The following is a 15,811-nucleotide window of genomic DNA, read 5'->3' on the forward strand; positions in this document are numbered from 1 at the left end:
GTGTGGATGTGCGATAGCACGGACCATCAAGCCCTTATCGCGCGTATCATCGGGGCTGTCATGGATACCTCCCAAGGTTGTTGTAGATGGAATGAGGCATGCCAAAGGGCTGCCAAGGGATAAACTCCCCCCTTCTCACCTCGAATCGCCGGGGGATTTGAGTCTCTTCATCCTCTCGCCCATTCGCCCTCAGCATGAAACTCCATCAAATATTCCTTGTCCTTGTCGTTCTTTTGACGGCCGTCTACGCCCAAATCACCTCGAGTGGTTTGACCTTCGATGGCGGCGATGTAGTGACTCTTGCTTGGGCTTTGGAGGGCGACGGCTCTACGAAATATGATTTCTACCTCTGTGCCGGCGACGAGACAACCAATTCATATGTGAGTCTTTTTCATATTTAGATCATATCATTCCCGCTTCCCGACGCAATACTAACCACAGTTCCTGTAGGAATCACTGGCACGAGTCATCAAGGATGGCACCTTCGCGTCGGGGGACCTGGTGTCATTCCGAGCGGACCAGAATATCGGCGGGAATGAGCCGAATGCATAGTATACATCACCCCATATCCCGAATTGACTCAAGTTCCTCCCGTTAACCGATGGCCCTGCGCAACAGTTTCTTGAAGATTGTTTCTTCGGGATCCAACGGATCCTGGTCTGGCATCACCTCCCATTTCACCCTGACGAACATGAAGGGCTCGTTCTCGGCCAAAGTGTTGGAGGCCATCAAGACTATGAAGCCCGCCATTGGTCTTCCTTGGTCCTCTTTCGGCGGTGACCATCTGCTCGAGGCCGAGGTACCCACTAGTCACAATGCATCGGCCGCTGAGGGCTTTCTTCGTGAAGAAGTGACCGAATCAGTCTTGCAATTTCCCACCCCCATTGTCGAATCTGAGATTGAGCGCAATGAACTGCGCAAACGACAGGCCATCGGTGCACACACCATTCCTTATGGTGAGCAGACTGGCCCAACGCGGTATGCTCCGGTGCCCAAGAGAGCCGGCACCACCATCGCAGACAGATCAGCCACGCCTCAATATCCGCCGTTCCCGTTCTCCGTGGCAACCGAGTATCTTCCTGCCCCGACCGTCTCAACAACGGAGATGGCTTATTTGACCTGGACAACGCACAGCATCGAAAACACGGTGAGTCAGACATTGGAGGAATCATTTTCGCTCTGTATGGAGACTGCTAACCTCTCTTGTTGTCAAGGCTGCCCCTGCGGCTGCACCCACGCTGGACAAGCGAATGCAGCGATGGCTGGAACGTTGGAAGGATTAACTCCATCATAGTCCTGCGGAATCTTTACTTGGTGCTGATTGGAATTGGAACCGGCATGGAATTGTTGGGTTTGCGCTGCGTCGGAGGTCATGGTTGGGCCTCAATTGACTTTTTGTTGTCTGCCATTCTCATGACTTTCTGTCTTGGAATTTTTTTTTTTAAAATGCTTTGTGTCGGACAATGCTGCGCTATATATCAAATCTGACCCAACTCAATCTTAATGTGACCATGGGCCCCAGTTGTGTCTCTATGCAATGCAGCAGATTTCAAAAAGCCCCTCCTAGAAACTAGGATAGAACTCCTGCGAAAAATAGGTGATCATCACTTCAAATGTTACCCAGACTTCCATTCCTCGAGCGCAGGTGTCAAGGCTGGAGTGACCGGATGACTGTGCCGGTCTTCTGGGTGGAAGGAGATGTTCTCTCGGACAGCCACATAGTCACTGTCGGCGTAGCCTAGCAACGACTCGATTTGTGTGCTTCGATGACCCATGATATGAGCAATTTCAATGCTCCCATAGTTGACCAGAGCGCGCCCCACTTCCTTGGGCTCGTGCGCGTGGTGAAGGAAATCTCCATTCAGTGCATCTGCAGAGGGTCGCTCAACCACCACCAAGCGCACTGCTTCCTGTTGTCCAAAGTGGCCTTCCACCCCGATCACCCCAGCAGGGAGAAGATTGGCCTTGTTCATCAGTGCATGGTAGGCCCCGTGGTCGATGTAGAGAGTCCCGTGTGGATTGAGTCCGTGGAGCAACCAGAATGTTCGAGACTGGATCGGGGTATCTGAGGGGAGGAATCGAGTATGGAGAGGTGCTGTTGGAACCTCCAGCGTTGAGGTATCCGCACCACTGGCGGCCGCTGTGGAGTTCTCCTGGAGTCGTTGCAAGTACTTTACAATCTCGTGAACATTGCCTGGTTTGGAACTCTTGGTGATAATAGTTGTCACGCCAGCACTGGTCCCCAGTTTTGCAGCCACAATCTTTGTGCCCATGCCGCCAGTTCCCAAAGCTGAGCCTGCGGACGAGACATCAGCCTCGAGCGAGGAAATATCGGAAACCACCTCGATCGGTTCTGCGTCGGGGTTGGTACGCGGGTTGGCAGTGTAGAGACAATCGACGTCGGTCATCAAAAAGAGGTAGTCGGCCTTGACCATCGCCGCGGTAATTGCTGAAAGGGTATCGTTGTCGCCAAATTTAATTTCCTGGATACCGGGAGCGCGTCAGAGCCGTGGGCCGTATTCAACAAGGAAAAGGGGTCCCTACAGAAACAGCCAGGGTATCATTTTCGTTCACAATGGGTACTACACCCATATCGAATAATTGCTCGAATGTATTTTGGGCATTGACGTATTGGGTTCTCTGAGTTGGACTTGGGTGTCAGATGTGAATCGGCGGCGGGCACGAGTCATATAGGGAAGGGGGCCTACATCTGCAATATCGTTTCTCGTCAAAAGAATCTGGGCCACTGCGACTCGGAGATGCGAGAATAGGTTATCCCACAGACTCATTAGTCGGCATTGACCAACAGCAGCAAGTGCCTAAAGTTCCACCAGTCAGCCTCTTTCCATAGGCATTACGCATATATCGCTGGTGCTATGTAATCCAATGGCGCTCATACCTGTATTCGAGGCAGATGTTTGGGACGCTCAGTCACGTCCATCCTGCGCAGACCGACCCCCACCGCGCCGGATGACACCAGGACGACTCGGTGGCCATCTCGGTGCAACCGAGTCACTGTTTCCACAATTAATGTCAAAATTGATAGGATCGGTTCGTGGGTTTTTTCGTCCACAATCGAGCTTGTTCCTAAAGTCTCCTGGTTAGTGTGCCGTCATATCGAGTGACTCATAGTTAGATATATATAACCACCGCACCTAACTTGATCACAATCGTGAGACCCGAAGAAGCTGTCATGATGAAGACAGTCCAATGCCAATGAGCGCCCGAAACCGCTCGTTAGATTGAAGCACCCTTGTCCCCGCAATGCCGTCCTGGTCGAAGTCACTTTTTTGTCCCCGCCATCGGAGCATCGCCCGTTCTGCCACTCACCACCGCTTCTGCGGAGAGTCTTCGGCTTCGTCAACGCCGCGCGAGATCTGCCCAAGCACACGCTCATAATGACCGACCCACAGTCGCCAGGTGCAAATGCACCATCAAATGGCAAGCCGGAAACGGAGTACGCCCCTGGGGACGATATGTGGACACAATTCCGCAACATTTACTCGATCCTCATGGGAAAGATGTCCAACGAGGGAATCGAGCAGTTCCGGGTTGCGCGAGACGTCCGGAATGAAGCTGCCGATTGCAAGCGCTGCGAGGACCAGCGGGACTATTTACTCCAGTACAGTGAGTCTCTACCACTTTTCCTACTAGCATGTCAAGCCGGCCGAAAGACTAATCGTTTTCGGTGGATAGGTCCAGTCATCCGCTTCCTCAGCGATAACATTCGTCAGCTGGGAGGCGATCTCTACGGCCACAACATCTACTGCCGTCGATGCACGAATCGTAAGGCCGGCGGGTTTGATCCAGAGTATGGGATTCTACTATGTGCAAATGAGATGAAAGATCAGGGACATTTGGAGGACACAATGGCCCATGAGATGGTTCATGCCTACGATCACCTGAGGTTTAAAGTCGACTGGACGGACAATTTGCGACATGCGGCCTGCACTGAGGTATTCACTGCTTCGTTGATATCCGATAAGGATCTTGAGCTGACCAATTCTAGATTCGAGCCAGTTCGCTGAGCGGCGAGTGCAGATGGGCACGCGAGTTCTTCCGGAGAGGACAGTGGAAGCTCACTCAGCAACATCAGGAATGTGTCCGAAGACGCGCAGTTTTGTCTGTCCGGGCAAGACCGAATTGCAAGGATGAGGCCCATGCCCAGCGCGTTGTCAATGAGGTCTGGGATAGCTGCTTCCGAGACACGCGACCATTTGATGAGATCTACCGATGATACCACACCCCTTGCTATTGTGCTCGACCCATACCATTCAGCCCATATACCAAATCTCCCTCTCGTGTACCATAGACCTGCTCCCTTTTTCTGAATGTACCATATTTCATTGGCGCTGGCGAAGGAAAACCAACATTAAATTGACATATCGCCAGATCACAAATCCCTTCTCCAGTTATACTCCCGAAAACGCAAACTCCCTAGTTGAAATGCTTTGTGCAGTGCTCGACACCCGAAACTCCATCAAAAGAAAACACAACACCGTAAACACCCCCCAAAAATCTGAAATGCAATAGCTATTATGCTTGGCCACTCTTGGAAGAACCAGAACTCCGTTTCACACTCCGGTCATCCTTCATGCAGTGCTTGACAATCCAGGGGTGCCGGTGGATATCGTCAAGCGGGATTCGCTTCTCGGGATCCAAGATAAGCAGCTGCAAAGAGTCAGTCACTGCACTCGCTGTACTTTAGATGATCACGGGGTAAAAAGACTCACCTTCTTAATAAGATCCTTTGCCTCTGGACTCACAAAGGAAGGGACCGACATATCGCCTCGTTTAATGCGTCTTTGAGTCATGACAGGCGTGTCTTCGAATGGTGCCTCGCCCACCAGAAACTCGTAGGTCAACACGCCCAGACTCCACAAGTCCACCTTTTCACCGTAGAAATTTTCATTCGGGCCGGTATGAAGCATCTCGGGCGGCAGGTAGTCAAGTGTTCCACACATTGTCTGCCGTCTGTTGTTGGGAGCGTGTACACTCCATCCAAAGTCACTTATTTTGATCTCCCCGTGGATTCCAACAAGGATGTTTTCGGGTTTGATGTCGCGATGTATAACATGCTTCTTGTGCAGATACTTCAATGCTGCGGCCATTTGGGCAATATACTGCGCGGCCTTCCATTCCGGGAACCGGTTCTCTTCCGAAGGTGCTTGTAGAGTTCTCCACGACCAGCGAATTCCAAGATCAGGAAAATGCGCTTGCTGTCATGGAAGTGGCCATAGAGCTGGAGGACGTTCGGGTGCCGCAGATTACTTTGAATCTCAATCTCGCGACGGACCTGCTTCTGGACACCACCTTGCTGAAGTTCGGATTTGTGCAAGACCTTGAGTGCACAGACGAAGCCGGAAGACCGTTCTTTGGCCAGGTAGACTCGCCCAAACTTGCCCTTGCCTAATGGCTTGCCGATCTCGAACATGCTGAGGTGCAGTTCTTTTGGTACAGAAGGCTGCTCGTACAGTGGAGTGGAGATGCGCTTCTCCCCATTTTCATCCGTGTTTCGGGTTGCTATGGGCCCTTGTGAACCTTTGCCCGGGGAAGCGACCACATTCATGGCATTGGCTTTGTTGTCATTGGTGTTTTGGAGAGCAAGCTTCAGTAGATGAGCCCGGTTGGGGTTGTTCACCTGGGCTGACGCGCCAAGCCCGGACAAAGCGACGGCAGTAGAGAGAGAACCCTGAGACCAGATGAGCACGGGGGGTTTGACTAAGACAGCGCATTAAACGAGTACCTTATGCTTGCCGTAGGTTCGATCATTGGCGCCATTCTCCTTCTCATCTTTGACCGACAGGTGCTCGAAACGAGCTTCAAGTGTCTTGGACGTCATGGTGTGGGGAGAAGGAGGGGGAAGTAGAGGATAAAAGGATGGAAAAGTCGGGTTAGGAAGAGGGTTAGGATTGAGATGGGGTTAGCCCAGGGAAATGGGCAAGAAGGTTGTGTTGTCGACAGTCTGGAAAAAGAAGAAGAGGATGAATCGCAGGGTGTTTGGGTGCCGTTCCCCAGGACGTCGCCCCGGCAACGCCTCGGTCCGCCTCTTTCTCCGTCCGCGGGGCGATCGCTATCGGCGATCGCATAGATCGTGCGCCGATAACGTTGCCCTCTCTCCTCTGCTTAACTATTTCCTCATCCCATCATGACTTCCCTCCCGGCAAACGTTGTGCCTGTCGGCCATGCGACTGTCTCCCCAGAGGCGAAGGCGCCTCGCTCGATCTCAATCAACGGGTTTCGCATATCCACGCAGAAATTACCCATTCTCAAAGCGGAGCCCATCGAGGAAATGACGAACAAGCTGGGCATTGCACCACCCGAGATGATTTTCGGCGATAATTTTGTTGCAATCGAGCATGAGAAGAGTGACTGGGCAATCCAGTTCAACGCATTGGACGCATTGGACCTTGTGGACAAGACCGGCGAGTCAATGCTTCAAGTCGCATATTCGCGCGAGTGGCAACAAAGCAGGTACTCAAAGCCCTGTCATCGGGCAACCTTCCACAAGACTATCCTAACACTAACCTACCTCGCAGAGAAAAGACCCACGAAGGCATCAAAGAAGTCGTGAAACCGTTCGATTGGTCCTACAGCACCGACTACAAAGGCACCCTGCATCCCAATGCGCCCCCATTCGAGAAAACAACAAAACCGATCCCTGTTGAATTGTTGAAACGTCCTGACCCAATTCTCTTTTTCGACGAAGTGGTCCTTTACGAAGATGAACTGGCTGATAACGGAATCGCAATGCTATCTTGCAAGATCCGCGTGATGCCAGGAAGACTCCTACTACTCTCTCGATTCTTCATGAGACTAGACAACGTTTTGGTCCGACTCCGAGATACCAGAGTGTATGTGGACTTTGAGACACGTGAGGTGATTCGGGAATACCAGTCCAGGGAGTGTGAATATGAGAAAGTCCGACAGGTACATAATATTGATCTCATCCCACTGGCATCAATGGATTTAGGACTGACCCTCTACAGACACTAGCGGCCACCCGAGACGACATACCTGCTTTTATGAGAGATCCCAATCAGCTCTCAGAAGTACTCCCTGTGGTAGGGAAACACTCTGAGCGAGTGGTCCTCGATGGTTGAAATCTACCGGCCTAAAAAAAGGGTCATGATTGACATGAGCATCGCATCTTATTCCTGAGACTACTTGCATGGTCTCTCGAAATTCTCGCAGAGTTTCGGTGTGAATGATGAGTCCTTCAGAGCGATGATACCGCGCTGGGGGGATTGGACCGCAGTCCAGACACGATGCGATGATTTTCGACCTGGGAAGACAAAGATGTTGTGATGAATTCAAGATCTCGATGACTCAGTCCAAATGAAAGAACATTTCAGTGAGAATAGCCAGAATACCGTAGTACCAAGAGCCAACGTGCAAACAGTACAAACACGCTCTGGATGACTTCGATCGGTCTCATTCCAATCCCAAAAGTCGTACTCATCAGTTGGCCAAAATGAGAATGTCCAGACCATTGACGACATTGTGGTCGCAAGAAGCCCGTGGGTCCCAGACCTCATGGCTCCAGGTATACATGTCGCTGTCTCTCAGCCGATGATTTCGTCCTGACCAAGCGCAACAGTCAAAGCCCCAGAGAGTCCTGTCATCAACATTACAATCGCCTGTCTCGTGTCCCTCTCGAAACAATAGCCGCATGCCGCCAGCGTGTCGAAATTCTTTATCGAGCTCATTCGGCCCGACTCGATTGTATTCGCAGGGTTCTCCGGTCTCCCGCCTAGCCCGAAATGTTTCGCCACGGCCGGGAACAGCAGCAGAAACCTACGTCGCGTATGGCATGACACAAAAGCTTTTCGAGGCCTGCTCTAGCCAGGCTGATTACAAAGTCCCCCAAATAGCTCAGAAAGTACCAGTCCCCACCACCGAAGCGGGTGAACATCTGGGCGTTGGAGAGAGCTGGTGGTACCAAGGTTTGATGTCTCCGTGGCCCTGGGAAATTCAGGGCAAGGACTAATGCGCATGTTTTTTATTGTAGAGCTTGGGCTCCGACCAACCTTCTCCACCTGGTCGCAAGTGACCTTCCTCCACATGTACCTCTTGACCGTTCGTCTCCGTGCCCTTCCGTCCAGGGACAGCGTCCAGACATACTCGCGCCACCTGATTGATCACTTCTCACACAATGCGGAACATCGAATGGATGTTCTCCATGACCTGGGCAGCCGTGCTATTCGAAACAAGTATCTGAAAGATCTCTTTATTCAATGGCGAGGTATCCTGGCTGCATACGACGAGGGCTTGGTCAAGGGCGACGCGGTGCTGGGCGCTGCAGTCTGGAGGAATCTGTGGAAGGCGAGTCCCACCGGGCCAGATGGCCAGGAAATCGACTGGACCAAGGTTGCGTGGGTGGTTGCCTATATGCGGCGAGTGCTGTCGGAGCTCTCGAAAATGAACGAAGCCGACTTGGTGTTCGCTCTTGGCCAAGGAGGCGCAAAGGACTCTGGCATCTTTGGGTACTCTGAAGTGGACAAGAAGCTGGCCCAGGCAAGCGGATGAATGGGCTCGGGCAGGGACCGAAAAAGTCTCGGATTGGCGAGCTCTTACATTGCCGGATTTCTCATTTACCATGTACTCATATAGTATGCCATCTTCTCTACCAGGACAAGGTAGATAGGTTAAAACATGTATAATAATCGACACTTTCAGCTTGATTCATTGTGCTCTTCGCTTATACTGAACTGGAATCGTTCCCATTCCCTGTTGTCAATGAAACCCGACAAGCGTCTTAGTCCTTTTTGGCAAAGAGGTCCTTCTCCACCATGCCTCGACAGATCGGATGGTAGAAGTCCTTGTACTTTTCGAAAGTCTCGAGAGCGATGGGCCGATTGATCTTCTGAAGATTACGGTAACTGGTCAAGTCGAGTCAGCTCTTATTCACTTCCAACCTCCAGGGAGACAGGACATCTTACAGAGGCCGCACAAACTTCATCCTTCCAATTCGGCCCAGCAACTCCGTTGTGGGCTCAATCACAGTTTCATCACCAGCCTTCATGCCAACTTGGAAATAGAGGTTCGACACCTCGATATTCTCGCTCTTGGAGAGTCCATAGACATCGCCCATGAGCTTTGACAGTTCAGGGCTGAGCGGCCGCTCCAGGAGGAGAATCTGCTCCAAGAAAACAACTAGCTGGTTCGCAGTTAAGCCGTCGATATCGCTCGCCTGTGGTTTGAAAGATGGGTCCGGGAGAGACTGCCATTTCCGCGCAAGTTCATAGACCACATCCACCAGCGACGTGTCAAAGCGCGGCTTGGGTGGCAGACCAGGAGAGTAGAACCATGCGTCCCAGTCCAGTTCATTCAAAAGTTGAGATGCCTCCGCATCCGACTTGAAGAAGTCCAAAATCGTAGCTTTGAACTCATACGAGTCAAGGGATTTGCCCTTAAAAGTGGTGAAGTACTAGAGATAAAGGTCAACACAAATTCTCAGAATGCCGGATGGGTTGACATACGTGAGGCATAAACTTGTCGAACTTCTGCTTGCCCACAAGATTCTCGAGGTGAAACAGGAAATTGAAGCCCTTCTCGTAAGGAACGCTCGAGAATGCGTCATCAGGGTCCTTGCCTTTCAAGTCGGTCACTAGCTTGGTGAATTCATGATCGGGGCCAAAATGTGTGACGGAATCTGTCAGAGACTTCCACCCGATGATGGCTGAGAAGTGACGGTACGGCTCTCCATGACTGCGTAAGGTCAAATGTTAATACTGTCGCTACCAGGAAAGCAGCTTCCAACACATACATGGCAGCCAAGATCTGCGTCTCAGTCAGTTATTGTGGCTTGACGAGAAATGCTGTCCAACGTTACACATACCCGTCTTTCAAGATAAACAGTCCAGCCCTCGTTCAGCCAGAAATGTTCCCACGAGGCATTAGTGACCAAGTTGCCACTCCAGCTATGGGCCAATTCGTGTGCGATGACATCGACATTTTCGCGGTCCTGGAAATGATGTCAGCCCCCATACCTTGTGGAGAACATGTACTGACATACTTTGGAGATGATACTGGGAGTCGCGAAGGTGAAGATCGGGTTTTCCATCCCACCATACGGGAAACTTGGCGGCAGAATCAAGACGTTGTACTCTCCCCAGACGTAGGGATAAACGATTTTCTGGATCTCAATTAGCATCAAAAATCATGGCCATGTGGAGAACGGGCAGCACACCTCAATAGTGTTGATGAAGTTCTCCGTGTCCGCTTCCAATTCCCATCTGCACTCATCCAACCTGTCAGGGCTAGTGGCAACCACACTCCGGGGTCCAATGGGGGCCTCCGAAACGTCTCTGTTTGGCAAGAAATGAATTATTCAGTCTCGAAAGAGAAAGGGACAGGTTGAATGGGTTCTTACCCGCTTGCGATGGCAAATAGATAGCTGGGGATCGGGACCGACTGATGGAAACGATACAGTTGGCTCCCTGAATGGGAGGTCAGCGAGGATTGCCGGATAGGCAATCCACTGGTCATGACCGGGAGCGAAGAGTTAATATTGAAGTCAAAGGTGCTCTTGACATCCGGTGTATCCTGACATGGGAAAATCGACCGCGCGTGGATCGCCTGGCACTGGGAGACTGGAATACGGCGTTATCAGCGACGGCGGAGCCCTCGGAACCCAATGAGGTACATTACTGACACATGTATGGGTGTTTCTTATTTGATGTTTGCGCAGGCGTCAACCACTGGAGTGCCGTGCATTTCTTGGTCGTCTTGACGGCAATCTACAAGAGGGATCAGACACAGCGGGGGGAGGCATCCTCGGGAGGAGCACCTACATCCACCTCGACCGTCCCGTTCAGCTTCACGCCTTGGCCAAGGGTAATCTTCAACGGAGTGCCAAAGGGCTCCAGAGGGGCCAAAAGCTCCCACTTGGATGGCTGGCCATCCACCTTGATCACACCAATGTCGAGATGGCTGGTGTCCAAGATGATTTCCCGGGACTCGCCATCGGTAATGGACTTGAACTGATGGACTACATTGCCCACCAGCTTCTTCTGGTCAAACAGAATGTCAAAATTGGCGGTGATGTGGGTGGAGCGCCAATTGTTGTAGTTGCTCAGCGTGTTGGGATCACGCGGCGGGTTGATCGTAGCGGTGGCCATGTTGCGCATGAATCGACTAGAGGGAACAATGTGGACAGGTCCTGAAAAAAGACAGAAGACGCGTCCAAGGGGGAAGCGAGAGAAATGATTCATTGAGGGGGATCCATGGGGGTTGATGTTGGGCCGTATCTAAGCGGAGTCTTTTTGGATCAATCGCCTCAGGCTCCCGTCCATTGCAACGTTAACAGCGAAGGGACTTGAAAGTAAATAAAACACCAAAGACTGAAATATCTATATCGATATCGATATACTGGTAATAATCACGCATAAAAAGAGAATAAAAGAGAATACCAAGGAAATAATAATAACAATAAATAAAATAAAATAGAGCCCATCCCTGTGCGATGTATAAGATGGCGTTTGTCTCTCTCTCTCTCTCTCTCTCCCCCCTAGGGATCATCGAGTGGCACTTGTCACACAACCCCCTTTCCTCCCCTCCAGATCTCACTCATCTTCAATCAATCCTCAACTGATTCTTCAAGCGGAAGTGATCCCCGCATTCTCTTCCCGTTCTCCCACCGCCCGGCACCACGGTCCACCCCTGACCATCGGAAGCACCGCGGCCCCTGGCCTCTTCAACCTTACCTCATTGCGCTGTTGCGAAATCTAGACCAGACGCCGAAGCTGCTGGATTTTTCCTGGCAACCCCAAGAGTGATTGTGCCGCCGACCAAGGTCAATTGCGCACATCCGATAGCGTACCCCGCCGATTGGTAAGTTTGTTTCCTTGCCCATTTGTTCCCCGAGGCTGACCTGGACGCTGATAAGTTCTCGTTCCCAGGTCAATTGTACGAGGCGATGCGTGTAGACCACCTGAGTGTATTGCGATAGATCTTCGAACTCCCCGAACACGAAGCGATGCGCCGAGAAAGCGCGGGAATATAAATCAGGGGAATCTTCAAGAAATAGCGCCAACGCGGCTCTCGGGAGCTATCTCCCTGCTGCCGAGCTCTTATTACAAGGAAGATTCATTGTCAGAGAATGACCGAAGACATTCAAGTCGTGGTTGCGAATCCTCTTTGACCGTGCTATCTGTACTCGCCCAAACGTGTCAACCGGTCAACCGGCACACCACCACTCCTGGTCTCGAACTCTCAATGCCAGGCCTCGATATTTGAACCATCCGCAATTTGTGATTTGAATCGTTTCCCTCCGTCTCGAAAATGCTACACCGCTCCGCCTTTGACGATGAAACCAAGGCGTTCTACCCCAAACATCCCTCGGCACCGCCAGAACCCACATCGGCACCGCCCCCTAGGCCTACCTCTCGTTCGTCGCGCCCCGGATCTCGAACTCGAATGGTGAAGCCAACAGGCGCTGTCACGCCCAACGGACTGGGAGTGCTCACAGAGAACATTCCGAACTTGCCTCCTGACAACCTGGGAAGTACCAGTCCCATCAAAGAGGGTCTGGGAAGCTTGAATCGTTGGTCTCAGTCCACTACCTCCAGCAAGGGCCCGTCGGAGTATGCTGGCCATCGCCGAGGGAGCTCCAAGATGTCCATGTCAGGATCCAGTCGGGGCCATGGGAGTCATAGTCCGCAGCGTGCGGCGGGAATGGCAGAACTCCCCAAATTAAGTCTGCCAGAACTGGACCAATCTTCCATCTTTTCTCCCGATCCCACATCTCCACCACTTGATCTCTCATTCACGGCCTCCAGTCATATCTTTCAAAGTTCCCAGGCAAATGAACCAAGAGCAGAGATGGAAACCGCACCGCAGGCAGTGCCGCATTATCAAAACCCCCCTCAGGACAGTGTTGCTCGAATCAGTGACGGGTCAACCTCCTTGGGGGATGGTGAAGGGGACCCAGAAAACCGACAGCACGGCCAAACCCAAAAAGCCATGTTGTCCAAAGCGCTTCAAAAGGCGAATACAGCCGTGCTTCTTGACAATGCGGCCAACTTCGAAGGTGCTATGGAAGCTTATAATGATGCCTGCCAACTACTGCAGCTTGTCATGTTCCGTAGCAATGGAGGCGATGAAGAGAAACTCAAGCTCCAGGAAATCGTAGGTTTCAGACTGGCAAAGCTCTACTGCCATCCAGAATCTTGTGTTAAGGCTAACCCCTACCACAGCGTGACACTTACATGATCCGAATCACCGAACTTCAGCGCATGGAACTTCCTCTTCCGGAGAGCGACGATAAAGCTCTACCAAATCGTCCTCTCAGCCAAGAGTCCTACAGTGAACTACTCCAGTTGTCAGAGAAGGGCCTCGGTTTTGGGAGCCACCAGAGCGCCGACAGCTCCACTTTCGGTTTTCAGCACATCTCACCGGAACACAACAAAACATTGCCTTTCGAGGCAATTCCCCCTCGACGGCAATCGCTGAGACCTTCAGACTTTGATGGTCAACCCCGGATTGCAACAACCAAGAATCGGCATCCAGAGAATTCTTTGCAGGAAACCCATGAATCCACCTCTTGGCTGGACACCATCGACGAGTCAGGTGCTTCATCGCCGTCCTCTGCGAATTCAAAAGCATCATCTGTGTATCTACGCCACCGAACAAGCCGGCGCCTTAGCAATGACACCGAGGCCGAGTTCGATGCTGCTCTAGATGCAGCTGTGGAGGCTGCATACGATGACGGTCTGGAGCCGGTGCTAGAGTTCAAGGAGGAAGAAAGCGATGACATTGTGGCCAACGCCCGCAGAAACATCGAGTTGGCGAAGCAAAGGGTGCGAGAGGCAGAACGAGAGGCAGAGGTCGCGATGAACCGTGGCCGTGAGATACGACGAATCCAGGAACGGACGGAATTCGGCAACCCTACCGGTCGTGATTCAGACTACCTTGACGAGGAAGCAGAGGAGGAAGAACGTCTCTTGGAGGAGATGACCAAGGGGTACGTGATGGATGACTTCGAATTTGGTATTCAATCCAAGTCCGCGCTTCCGCGGGAATCGGACTCCAGCAACGTGTCTGGGCGAACATGGGAAAGCTCCGCAGCATCCAACATCACCAGCACGGGGGGGCTGTCTACTCTCGCAGAAGATGACACAGTGCCCGCCGGTGACCAGAGGGGAGACGCCAGCTCGCGACCCTTTTCGCCCCCGATCTCCTCCGATTTTCCCGCCTTGCCGCCACGCGCGTCCTTGTCACAACCGCCTGCCCAGATGGGCCGGCCCCCTGTACCAGGAGTACGGGCACGGCGGCTGTCTGGCCAAAATCCAGGTGAACTGAAAATCGAAACTAACACTCACTCTCGAGCCGATTCCAATACCTCGGGCCTGGAAAGCTTCTCCACCCCCCTCACAAGCCGACCGCCGCCGCCGCTGCCGAAGGATGAACCTCTCTCGGATCCATCCAAGCCTTCCACCCCGGGACTCCGAACCAACTTGCACCCTACAAAGCGTAATCCATCCGTGGGATCTGTTCTGGAATCCAATCTCGCCAAAGCTCGGACACGGGAAGATGACGAGCCTGAACTTCCGCCATTGCCATCAGCCGCCCGGCCTATGGGCAAGATACCCTCCGCTCCAGACGGGTTGGACAGAAGCGCCTCCAGTTCTAAGGCTTTCCGATCTCGCAACGTCTCTGTCCCCAATCCGGAGACCGCGCCTGGGTCGCCAAGTACCCCGTGGAACGGCGCATTCCCAGCCCTGGATACCCAAAAGGGCGCATTGGCTGGTAGCGTGCCCGTTTTACCCACCCCAACAGCGGCAAGCTTTACGCAAAATGGATTACCAACCAGCGGTCTGAATCTTTTCGACTGTGACATACATTCCCCCACAGCGCTTGGCTGCCCGAATTCCCTGGTAGCTAATGCGCCACTCCCACTGGAACCATGTCCAGAGTCATTCCTCTTCCGCCCATTTTGGTTGATGCGATGCCTGTATCAAACAATCGCCCACCCCCATGGCGGCTATTTATCAGCTAAGCTATTCATTCCCCGCGATGTTTGGCGCGTGAAGAACGTTAAGCTCAAAGCAGTCGAGGACAAAATATCTAATTGCGACCTCCTGACTGCCGCATTGCTCAAATTAGCCCAGGTCGACACCTATGATGCGGACGCAGTGCTCGAAGAAATGCAGGCACTAGAGACTGTTCTCGACCAGGTCCAAGGCTCATTGTCGAAGAAACTGGGCCATGACGTCGGGGTACAGACAGCCATGCCGCTGTTCAAACCGGGCTCAACACCCGATGAGGCCTCTCATGCCGATAGTTTTTCTTCGAAGAACTCTAGCTCGCAAAACAAGTCCTACCGACCGACCTGGAAAAGACTGCGAGCGAAGACCTCAGGGATTGGTACTGCTACGCTACCCCCGGGCGCGCGAGAAAGCAACAAGGACAACCTGACACTTCAATCCGTCCCGATGACTTCGGTGCCCACCACCCATGTCAAGCGCAATGTCACCCAGCTTGAATTTTCAGGCCCCAATTCCCACTACATGGGAGCATTGGCGCGTGTATTCGACGCTGCTCAGGTCTTGGGTAAGTAGTGTTGCTCGCATTTATCTTTCATTCCTCGTGCTTACCGATCCCAGATCAAATCGCCCAGCAGGTTGAAGACCCGGGCCTTAAACATTCGTCTCCTACTCACGTTGGCCTAGAGCTCAGCACACGCCACGCAGCCGAGTTCTTTGGCTTTTACGTGTGCCGTTTCGCATTGGCGGATGTAGGCATGATGCTCGACAAGTTCATTAAACGAGGCAGCGAGTGGGTATTGGTCTAGGGAGTATATGAAGCT

At 52.4% G+C, this 15,811-nt stretch overlaps 8 protein-coding genes across 8 annotated transcripts; 5 read left to right on the forward strand and 3 right to left on the reverse strand.

The window, feature by feature from the left end:
• Window positions 1-194: 194 nt before the first annotated feature.
• On the forward strand, window positions 195-1,283 carry NUU61_008862 (putative beta-1,6-glucan biosynthesis protein (Knh1); the record flags this gene model as incomplete). Its single annotated transcript, XM_056659387.1, has 4 exons — window positions 195-380; window positions 451-551; window positions 619-1,147; window positions 1,215-1,283. The coding sequence occupies 4 exons, from the start codon at window positions 195-197 to the stop codon at window positions 1,281-1,283; spliced, it is 885 nt and encodes a 294-aa protein (XP_056507680.1).
• A 333-nt stretch (window positions 1,284-1,616) lies between these two features.
• On the reverse strand, window positions 1,617-3,195 carry NUU61_008863 (glutamate 5-kinase; the record flags this gene model as incomplete). The annotated part of the gene is made up of 5 exons (XM_056659388.1): window positions 1,617-2,483; window positions 2,545-2,640; window positions 2,709-2,819; window positions 2,900-3,087; window positions 3,156-3,195. The coding sequence occupies 5 exons, from the start codon at window positions 3,193-3,195 to the stop codon at window positions 1,617-1,619; spliced, it is 1,302 nt and encodes a 433-aa protein (XP_056507681.1).
• A 203-nt stretch (window positions 3,196-3,398) lies between these two features.
• Window positions 3,399-4,237, forward strand: NUU61_008864 (mitochondrial inner membrane protease ATP23; the record flags this gene model as incomplete). Its single annotated transcript, XM_056659389.1, has 3 exons — window positions 3,399-3,627; window positions 3,697-3,956; window positions 4,010-4,237. The coding sequence occupies 3 exons, from the start codon at window positions 3,399-3,401 to the stop codon at window positions 4,235-4,237; spliced, it is 717 nt and encodes a 238-aa protein (XP_056507682.1).
• A 299-nt stretch (window positions 4,238-4,536) lies between these two features.
• Window positions 4,537-5,842, reverse strand: NUU61_008865 (aurora family serine/threonine-protein kinase; the record flags this gene model as incomplete). The annotated part of the gene is made up of 4 exons (XM_056659390.1): window positions 4,537-4,671; window positions 4,734-5,219; window positions 5,252-5,692; window positions 5,747-5,842. The coding sequence occupies 4 exons, from the start codon at window positions 5,840-5,842 to the stop codon at window positions 4,537-4,539; spliced, it is 1,158 nt and encodes a 385-aa protein (XP_056507683.1).
• Window positions 5,843-6,148: 306 nt separating this feature from the next.
• NUU61_008866 (TIP41 family protein) lies at window positions 6,149-7,103 on the forward strand (the record flags this gene model as incomplete). Its single annotated transcript, XM_056659391.1, has 3 exons — window positions 6,149-6,474; window positions 6,540-6,930; window positions 6,990-7,103. 3 exons carry the CDS (start codon window positions 6,149-6,151, stop codon window positions 7,101-7,103), a joined length of 831 nt encoding a protein of 276 aa, XP_056507684.1.
• Window positions 7,104-7,672: 569 nt separating this feature from the next.
• Window positions 7,673-8,529, forward strand: NUU61_008867 (uncharacterized protein; the record flags this gene model as incomplete). The annotated part of the gene is made up of 2 exons (XM_056659392.1): window positions 7,673-7,946; window positions 8,012-8,529. The coding sequence occupies 2 exons, from the start codon at window positions 7,673-7,675 to the stop codon at window positions 8,527-8,529; spliced, it is 792 nt and encodes a 263-aa protein (XP_056507685.1).
• A 229-nt stretch (window positions 8,530-8,758) lies between these two features.
• Window positions 8,759-11,252, reverse strand: NUU61_008868 (bifunctional aminopeptidase/epoxide hydrolase; the record flags this gene model as incomplete). The annotated part of the gene is made up of 10 exons (XM_056659393.1): window positions 8,759-8,882; window positions 8,943-9,430; window positions 9,483-9,711; window positions 9,770-9,783; window positions 9,842-9,967; window positions 10,019-10,138; window positions 10,193-10,310; window positions 10,376-10,595; window positions 10,658-10,742; window positions 10,797-11,252. Coding segments are annotated over 10 exons (1,980 nt in total), but the record flags the coding sequence as incomplete, so codon positions are not given.
• Window positions 11,253-12,285: 1,033 nt separating this feature from the next.
• NUU61_008869 (uncharacterized protein) lies at window positions 12,286-15,796 on the forward strand (the record flags this gene model as incomplete). The annotated part of the gene is made up of 3 exons (XM_056659394.1): window positions 12,286-13,131; window positions 13,200-15,555; window positions 15,609-15,796. The coding sequence occupies 3 exons, from the start codon at window positions 12,286-12,288 to the stop codon at window positions 15,794-15,796; spliced, it is 3,390 nt and encodes a 1,129-aa protein (XP_056507687.1).
• Between the last annotated feature and the right edge of the window lie 15 nt (window positions 15,797-15,811).

This window comes from Penicillium alfredii (genome assembly GCF_028826965.1).
Source record: "Penicillium alfredii strain IBT 34128 chromosome Unknown utg000011l_segment0_segment0, whole genome shotgun sequence".
Lineage (NCBI taxonomy): Eukaryota > Fungi > Ascomycota > Eurotiomycetes > Eurotiales > Aspergillaceae > Penicillium > Penicillium alfredii.